We start from the raw sequence: 9898 nt of genomic DNA on the forward strand, positions 1-9898 counted from the left end.
TGAATGGATCAAGAAAATGTGGTATATATACACACAATGGAATTTTATGCCTCGGTCAGAAAGAATGACATTGCCTCACTTGTTAGGAAATGGAAAGACTTGGAAAAATTATATTAAGTTGGGCTGGGAAGGTGGCTCAGTGGTAGAGCGCTTGCCTTGCATGCATGAGGCCCTAGGTTCGATTCCTCAGCACCACATAAGCAAAAAAAGAAAAAAGCCGGAAGTGGTACTGTGGCTCAAGTGGTAGAGTGTCAGCCTTGAGCTAAAGAACTGAGGGACAGTGCCCAGGCCCAGAGTTCAGGCCCCACGACCAGACCTCCCCCACAAAAAAGTTATATTAAGTGAAGTAAGCCAGGCCCAAAGAAACATAGGTCCCATGGTTTCCCTTGTTGGCAGTGACTAGTACATGGCTAGGACGTAGAGAAGGTCAAAGGCTATGTACATATGACCACATGAGATAATGTTAAGCAAAATGTACCCCAAGACAGGGACACAAGTGGTTTTTCTTTCTTGGTATTGTTTTTAATGTACTTACAGTGCACTATGTGATTCCTTTGTTTCTTTTATATGTTCTTCCCCCTCGGTATAACCTGTTTTCACTGGATTTGATGCCAGTGTTTTGCATCTTGTATATACATTTTTGTAATTTGGGGAGGGGAAGGGATATTGGGGAATGCTTAAATGGGGATGCAGGCTGACCCACTGTGACGATGATGAGATGTACAGGACACTATGTTGAAAACGAACTTTACAATGTCAGGGTGGGGGGAGGAGCGGGAGGAGTTGGAGGGTGGTGAGGGAAATGATGGTGGAGGGAAAACAAAGGAGGAGGTAACAATGCTCTCTACGAAATGTTCTCATTACCCTACTCATGTAACTGTAACCCCTCTGTACAACATTTTTAATACAGATATGTATATAAATAAAATAAAAAATAAAAAACATGCTACTTTACTTCTAAGGTTATTTTTAAAAATATAAAATCTTTTGTATTTATAAGGGATAATGGGTGAAGTATCACACATGCGTATGTAGTGACGGTTTTTCTTTTTTCTTTTGTCAGTACTGGGGCTTGAACTCGGGCCCCTGTGCTTGGTAGGAAGGAGGAAAGTACTGATTCCATCTCTTCAGACCTTGTTCCATTGGCTATGTTTGAAATAAGGCCTCACTTCGGGCTCAGGGGAATGCCTGAACTCTGCTCCACCTATTAAAGGCTTCTTGTGGTAGCTGAGGTGACAGGCCCCTGCCACTGCAGGGTGAGACAGGCATGCTCTGCCATGGCTGTCATGGAAACACAAGCCTCCCAACACAGCTTAGGATGACAGGCACGCCACCATGCCCAGCTAGGGGACGAGAAGGCTTCCTGTAAGCTTTTCCATCTGGTTGGTCTTGAGTTACAATCCTGCTGTCAGCTTCCTAAGTAGCCAGGATGATAAGCACAAGGCACAGGTGTCTGGCCATATAAAATCTACTTTAAGTGTTTGTTCAGTGCAGAAAATTGGGCTTTGTCAGTGAGCACTCGTACCTCCCAAGGAAGTCGCTGCTGGTCCCACTGGACCATGATGACTCAACAACAACTATCTAACAGGTTCCTCGGCTCACCATTTCACTCACTTCCCAAATCATTCAAGGCAATGGTGGGCATGTGTGACTGCTAGGTCGGACAATTCATGCTGAGCCAGACTAGAAGTCCTTAGAGCCAACTCTAAGAAGTCCACAGAGCTGGGGGAAATGCAAGATCAGGAAAAAACCCACAGAGCTGGGCAAACAGTTGCACCAGTGCCGAGAACAGCAGGGGCTGCCAAGCTGTTCTCACATTTAAGGGGACTGGGGAATGGGAACGTGGGAGGAGCTCTGGGAAGACTTGCTCTAGGAAAGAACGTTTAGCCAAGATAAAGGGGAGAAAAGAACATCCGAGCTGGAAAGGCCTGCGACGTGTGAAGCTGTCAGGATGAGGTATTTTCAGGAAACAGTGCTGGTATTGGGCAGACAGCAGCACCGGCAGGAATTCTTGAGAGATGAAGGCGGATTTCCTCCTGATACCTGACATTCTCAAATGTGACAGGAAGATGCTCACTTGAGGGTTTCCTTTTCCAGGCCTGTGTTTGAAGGCCTTGCCTCTGGGTCCGTTCTTTCTTTCTTTTTTTTCCTTCCTTCCTTTTCTTTCTTCCTTTGTTTTTTGTACATTTTTTATTGTAAAAATGCTGTACAGAGGGGTTACAGTTACATGAACAAGGTAATGAGTACATTTACTATTGAGCATTGTTGCCTCCTCCTTTGTTTTCTCCCTACCATCCCTTCCCTTCCACCTGCACAACTACCCGCCCCGACACAACCTGTCGAAGTTGTAAAGTTTGTTTTCAACATAGTGTTCTGTACATCTCATTGTTGCAATGGGTCAACCTGTAGCCTTATTTAAGCATTTTGTTTTTTCCCTTCCCCTCCCTGAATTAGAAAAGTGTATATACAAGATGCAGGGCGCTGACATCAAATACAGTGAAAACAGGGATTATACCATGGGGGAGGAACATACAAAGCAACAAAAACAGTCACATGGTACATTATAAATACAGTAGAAACAATAGCAAGAAAGAAAAAAGATATTTGTATCCCTATCTTGGGGTTCATTTCGCTTAACATCATCTTATATGGTCATATGTACATGGCTTTTGTGAGCCCATTCCTTCTATGCACCCAGAGATGGACTGTGAAGGACGGACCCCTCCCTGTTTTCTCAAGTGCATACAGATACCGGGCAACCAGCCAAAGGTAAGTGCAGACTGCCTGACTCCAACAGGGCGATCTACCTAAGACTGGCTAACCATTCCATCATGGGCACAACCAAAGAGTCCCCATTTCTTTTGAGCTAGTGGCTTTTCCATTAACCTCTACCTCCTTGCTCAGACCTGATAAAACCCAGCTCCTGTCCCAACTCTTGGTCTCCAAGCCTGAGGGAAGGCTGTGTCCCTGGCTGCTCTATCTTAATAAACAGTCCTCACTTGTGGAAGATGGAGTCCTGTTTCCTTCCTTTCTCCTCCATTTCCCTAACAGTGTTAAAGTCAGTCGCATTTTCCATCTAAGAATTACATCAAGAAAATTACCAATAATTAATTCAACCTTGCCCCTCTATCCTTGTCTTTGCTCCTTCCAGATTTCCAACTGGGCTGTGCAGGGCCTCTAGTGTCAACTCCACAGCCCCAAGGTCAACTCTACAGCCCAAAGGTCAAGTCCACAGACCCCAGGGTCAACTCCACAACCCCAAGGTCAACTACATAGCCTCTAAGGTCAACTCCACAGCCCCCAAGGTCAACTCTACAGCCCCCAGGGTCAACTCCACAGCCCCCAAGGTCAACTCCACAGCCCCCAGGGTCAACTCCACAGCTTCCAAGGTCAACTCCACAGCCTCCAAGGTCAACTCTTTAGCCTTGCCTTTCTTCACTTTTAACCTTTATGTCTTTGGAAGGAAATTGCCTGATTCTTTAGTTCATCTTCCAAATCACTGATTTTTTTTCATATTTCTTTTTCAGCCTATCTTTTTCACTAGCTGCTAAGACTTTAAATTTAAAATAATTACATATTTCTTCAAATTCCTAACTAGCTATTTTTCAAGACCATCTACCCTAGCTTTATAGTTTCTTGGATATGCGCATGTGTGTGTGTGCACGCGTGCACACACGCGCATGTGGGCATGTGTGAGCAAGGTATTCTGATCTATCAGACATGGCTTCTGGGGTGGGGCATGGCTGGAAATTTCTCTACTGCAAGTCTCCTCAGCCAGGAGAGATTTGTGGAGTTGGTATTGAGTCAGTTTTGAAGGCTTGGCGGGGGGGGGGAGAGGGGGGATGGTGCATAATTTACACGTCCATTCACATGTGGAGTGTACCTCCACCAGAGTCATCCCTTCCATCCTCCCTAGCAGCCACATTGTTTCGTGCTTCCTTTCCCACCTACAGCGCTTCTGCTCCATTTTTTCCCTGAAGGACTTGTCAAAGTTACATCGTTAAACAGTAACATCTTTAGAGAACACTTGGGAATATCTCTAGAGACTTTACAACTAGACAGAAGTCTCATCCTCTAGCTGCTACGCTGTGCAGTGTGGCCACTCAGTGTGGTCCCTCTGTCAGTAGGGCAGATGAGAGGCTGGTGTGCATGTGTGTGTGCGTGTGTGCGCGCACGCGTGCACACATGCACATACGCATATGCGTGCGCATGTGCATATGTCAATTCTGCCCACACAGATCAGAGACCACTCATAAGGCTCCAACTCGGCTGGCAAATGAAGAGCTGGCATTGGTGGATGCCACACGTCCTTCAATGTGTGTGCCGTCACCGCATAGCACGAGGACGCCGGGCAGAGCCGTCAAGGAAGGAAGCGGGAGGGGCTGAGGTTAAAACGGCCACCCAAAGCCAGGTGGGCAGTCAGATGCAGATGTCAAGTGCTCATAGCTTTCAAAGCTCAAGGGAGACAAAAAACGATGGTGGGCTAGGGAAAACAGCTTCCTGGAGGAGATGCTCCCCTCCTCCCGCCACACTGGGGCTCACTGTGAAGTGCTCCTCTTCTGCCTTAGAATATAATATTTTTAAGCAAATATATAATCTTTAGTTGAAAATCAACAGGAAGCAAAAGGTAGCTTGTATTGATACAAAAGCAACAGTTCAGAAAAACAGTACGTTTCCGTTGAGGACAACGCGTCGCTAAGCCTGTAACGTGGTAGAGTGCATTTTAAGTTCTTTCTAGGAAAGCTGCTGTTCACTGCTCCTCACGCACACTCCGCAGTGCCACGGGCCTGCCTGCGCCCTCAGTGAGGAGTCCTTCCGCAGTATCAGCAGCAGCATCCTCTTCCACGAACCACGGGTCTGGCAGGACGTGGCTGGGGACCAGCCAGGTGGCCTCCTGCGGCTCTGCCCGAGCGCCTGGGCGGGGCGTCTGTGTCTGGCCCCGTGGAGTGCAGGAGCCAGTGTCTCCAACTTCTCATTTTATTTGAACAGAAGTGCAGTCAGCAATCCCTGCTGCAGGCCCTACTGCGATTTCCTTGACAGATTACGATACGAATCATAATGAGAGAATACACTTATGACACGCCACATTTTCAACAGATCAGCAGCCATGAAATGTGAGACCCAGGTGACATCTCTGCAGATCCTGGCGTGAGCCCTGGGGACTTCTCGACCTGATTCCGAGTTAAGCTGTCCAGCTGCAGTAGCCCATCCACTGGGATTGCTTAGTTCTGAGCCCGAAGCAGGATTTCAGACTCAGACGAAAACCCCAGAGGCAGGGATGGAGGAAGCCACGTGTGTGGGAAGTGCTTGTTCTATTCTCGAGCCTGAGTATCACTCCAAAACACAGCCACATTTATTTTTCTAGAGAAGTCTCTCTGGAACTGTCTGACTCAGAACGTAGGAAACGAGGTAATGGGTTGGGATGAGAATCCTGTCAAATCAGTTTGCTGGGTGACAGTGGACCGGTTATTCTGCTAGTACCTCTGTGGGACATTTTCTTTCTATCTGTACAGAGTTGACCATGGCTTCAGTTCTGTCCTCATGAAACTTGTCACATGCCTCAAGATGCTCTTCTACACTCACACAATTGTTTTCTTTTTAAAGATAGGAATCGTGAGGCAAAGGGTGGGGGGGTGAGAACAATGAAAGAGGAGACACTGGTCAAGACACACTGTATTCATAAATGCTGGGTTGAGTGGCAACTCCTTTGGACAACTACTCAAAGATAGTAAAAACACTTTTCTTAAAAAAGATCGGAATTGTGACTTAGGGCCTGGCACAAGGTAAATCATCAATCAATTTCTTTTAAATGATGAAAACAATTGTTTCTACAATGTAACCCTTGTTTTTTATTTTTCCTTACTTTTCTGTAATGAAGTCTTGGTATTATTAATCAAGTATATTATTTATGGTTATAGCCCAAATTTATAAAAAAAAGTACCAAAGAGAATTTTAAATCTGGAAAGCTTTCTTTCCTTTGTAAGTTCAGATCACTAAAATCCATTCATAAAAACTCGGAGCCTAGGGCAGGCTCTGCTGGGGTGGGGGTCCTGTGACTGAGGGGGCCAAGGGAGAGGTGAGCAGGGGAACACAGGCAAAGCACTTTGTGTGTGTGCATGTGTGCGAGGAGAATTCTGACACCTGTAGAACCCATGTTGAGAAGCAGGGGAGTAAGTATGGTGGGATCCATTAAATGCATTACAATAATGTCAGAAGGAGATCTCTTATAGAACCACTATATGTTAAATATTAAAACAAACTAATAGCATAGCATCAAAATTAGTCACATTGTGGTTTTAAAAATTGAAATGTTGGCAACTAAGATGTCAGTTTTAGTCCACAAATCTTTTTGTTGTTGTTGTTGTTGGTTGTGGGTCTTGAACTTTGGGCCTGGGCACTGTCTCTGAGCTCCAGGCAAAAACCCTACCACCTGAGCCACAGCACCACCTCTGTTTTTCATGTGGTTAATTGGAGATAAGAGTCTCACAGACTTTTCTTGCTGGGGCTGGCTTTGAACTGAAATTCTCAGATCTCAGCCTCCTGAGTAAATAGGATTACAGGTGTAAGCCACTAGCACCTGGTTCCACAAATCTTATAGATGAGAAATTCCAGTTGTCTTTTTCTTTTTGCCAGTCCTGGGGCTTAAACTCAGGGCCTAGGAACTGTCTCTGAGATCTCTTGCTCAAGACTAGCACTCTACCACTTGAGCCACAGCGCCACTTCTGGCTTTTTCTGTGTATGTAGTACTGAGGAATTGAACCCAGGGCTATGCATGAGCATGCTAGGCAAGCACTCAACCACTTAGACACATTCTCAGCCCCTTCCTTCCTTCCTTCCCTCCCTCCCTCCCTCCCCTCCCTCTCTCCCTCCCCCTCCCTCCCTCCCTCCTTTTTCTTTTGTGTGTGTACTAGTCCTAGAGATTGAACTCAGGGACTGGGCTTTTTGGTGGTTAACTAGAGTTAAGAGTCTGATGCACTTTCCTGCCTAGGATGGCTTTGACCTACAATCTTCGGATCTCAGCCTCCTAAGTAGCTAGGATTATAGATGTAAACCACTGATGCTCTGCCTTATTTAGTATAATAAACTAGAATTATTTATTATAATAAGTTTTACTGTTTGTGATTCTCTACATACACGTACATGTCTTCTACAAATATAGTCTTAAATCTTCCTTTCCCATCTGGGTACCATCCTACCCCTGACCCCCCGACCCTCGACTTACCATGTTGCCTGGGAGCTTCGGTGCAACTCTAACTCGAAATGGTAAGGATGTCCTGTTCTTGGCTGAGGGGCAACAATTTCTTATTTTACCATTAAATAGGTTCCTAGCTTTGTGTGTGTGTGCGTGTATGTCTGTGTGTTAATAGACTGTTTATCAGGTAGAAGACATTTCTTTCTATTTTCAGCTGCTGAACATTTGATCATGAAAAAGGTTTTAGGTTGTTGTGATATGTTTATTCTACGTCTGTTGAAATGATCGATCAGATTTTGTCATTTTTCTCATAGGGGTAAATTACATGGATTGATTTTTATATGTTAAGCCAATTTCATTTTCCTGGGATAAATCTCATTTATTCATAGCATACAGTCTTTTATATGTGTTGCTAAATTCAGTTTAATATTTTTTGAGAATTTATGCATCTATTTTCATAGGGACATTAGTCTATAGCATTTTTTTCTTCATAGTAGCACCAAACTAAAGCATTTGTTGTACTTATTTTGTGTGTGTGTTTCTGTGCTATTTTTTTTCACATGGTAATGCCTACTTTTCTTTCTGCCTCAGAGACTTCTGCCTGAACAGTCTGTTTCTAGAGGGCTGAATTGTGCTATGTCCACCATACACAGATACCCGTGTGCTCAGGATAGTGTCTAAAACTAGTGCAGGTGGTTAACACAGGCTCTCCTGTGCCACCTCCCACATGGTTTGTAAGTTCATCCGACATGAATACACCACTGTTACTTTTAACATGCCAAGTCTTTGCCCCTAGACAACGGCCATGTAAACCAATCTGCAGCATATAAAAGAGGGGTTTTCATTAAAAATATATCCCATTATTCAATCCTATGAGACCCTGCGAAGAATAAAGCATGTGACTGGCAGTCATGTAGCAAACATTGCAAGGTAAAGCTTGTTTGTTTGGGCGAGCTCAGGTACCTGGTGTCAGCAGGATGACCGAGGTGACGATCAGGGAACAGATGACCAGAATGACCAGCAAGGCGATCGCGATTCCTTTCCAGTTTCTCTGTGGAGGGTTGCTCCCCACCAGCTCCTGAAATACACACACATGGAAAGAAGCTCATAAGCAAACAGGAAAGCAAATGAGCATCTGCCATTCAAAGCAAGCACCGAGACCCAGAACCCTTGAAGGGGTGACTGCTGGTTCTGGAATCTGCCCAGCACTCTCTGTGCTCTTCCTGTGGCAGTGCCCAAAGACCATCCCCTCTGTGATGGGGTAAGACTTGGTGTCAACAAAGAAAAGAACCCGGCAGCATACTGCGTTCACAGGCACACGCACACACACACGCACATACGCATGCATGCATGCACGCACACACACACACACACACACACACATCAGACACTAGCACACAGCCATCCTGGGATTTTCTCTTCATCAGTCAACCTAGGAATGCCGATGGACTCAAAGCCAAGCGTAAAACACTGCAGCCCAAGTCTTTTCTCATCTTTTCATTTCTTGGTGTCCACAGTATCATCTTCTATTTCACACTACCAAAAAATATGTGCAACTTAAATCCACTTCTAATTTTTATGCTTTAAAATTATCTTTAAGTAGCTGTACAAAGGAGCTGACATCTAACGGGGCAGCTTATGAATACATCTCGATCAATGTCACCCCTTTCAACTCTCTTGCCCATCCCTCCCAACTCACCCCTTCCTAAACTTTTAATTTTATAGGGTATGCATTGAATTTTGGACTGCATTCCCCCTCTTCTCCTCTTTATTGTCTGCTCCTCTCCCCTTCATATCAGATGGTGGCACCAATGTGGGCAAAAGGGCCCCTAATATATTGTTGGTGAGAAAGAAGACTTGTTCAACCTTCCTGGAAAGCAGTGTGTAGGTCCCTCCAAAACCAAAGACAGAACTACGCACAAAGGGTAAACCAATGCAACAGCAATACACACTGGACACTATGTTGGAAATGAACTTTACAACTTGGGGGAAGGGATTGGGGGGAACAGGAGAAAATGAGGGAGAAGGTAACACGGTTTAAACATAAATGTACTCATTACCTTACTTATGTAACTGTAACCCCTCTGTATATCACCTTCATGATAAAATCAAAACAAAACAACTATGCTATGACCCAGTAATTCCATTCCTGGACCTTTACCCAAAAGATCACAAACCAGAATACAGTCACAGCAGCGCAGCCAGGTGCATCACAGCACAGCACTATGGCCCTTAGCCAAGGAAAAAATCAGCCCAGATCCCCTCAGTGGACAAATGGATCAAGAAAATACGATCTATATGTAGATCTAGATCTACATATATAATGGAATTTTGCTTCTTCATTAGAAAGAATGATATGGCATCATTTGCAAAGAAATGGAAAGACCTGGAAAAAATTATATTAAGTAAACTAAGTCAGGCCCAGAGACACAAAGGTTGGACGTTTTCTCTCACATGTGGAAGCTAGAATTAGTTTATAAATATTAAACAGTTGCAGTGGTATGTGTGTGCTTACAAATGTATTAACTGAAATATGGTAGATTCAGGGTAGAAGACACACAATGTCGTTCTTCAGACAGACTGAACAAACAAAACATCAGGAAATAGGCACTAGATTTTTAGCAAAACAAATGCCAGGAAATAGGCACTAGGTTTTTTAGCACTGGACTAATTAGACAAGTATCATGAGATCCACACCTCCAGTTC

At 44.6% G+C, this 9898-nt stretch overlaps 1 protein-coding gene across 1 annotated transcript in view; it reads right to left on the bottom strand.

Moving 5' to 3' along the window:
* Dpp6 (dipeptidyl-peptidase 6) overlaps positions 1-8438 on the bottom strand; it is a 196405-nt gene extending 187967 nt beyond the window's left edge. The window contains exons 1-2 of the mRNA XM_013027211.1: positions 8361-8438; positions 8156-8270 (exon numbers count right to left, since the gene is read on the bottom strand). Of these exons, the coding sequence (XP_012882665.1) occupies positions 8156-8270; positions 8361-8438 (193 nt within the window). The remainder of the gene's footprint in view (positions 1-8155; positions 8271-8360) is intronic.
* Positions 8439-9898: the final 1460 nt, after the last annotated feature.

Source organism: Dipodomys ordii, unplaced genomic scaffold (assembly GCF_000151885.1).
Source record: "Dipodomys ordii isolate 6190 unplaced genomic scaffold, Dord_2.0 Scaffold101, whole genome shotgun sequence".
NCBI classification, from domain to species: Eukaryota; Metazoa; Chordata; class Mammalia; order Rodentia; family Heteromyidae; genus Dipodomys; species Dipodomys ordii.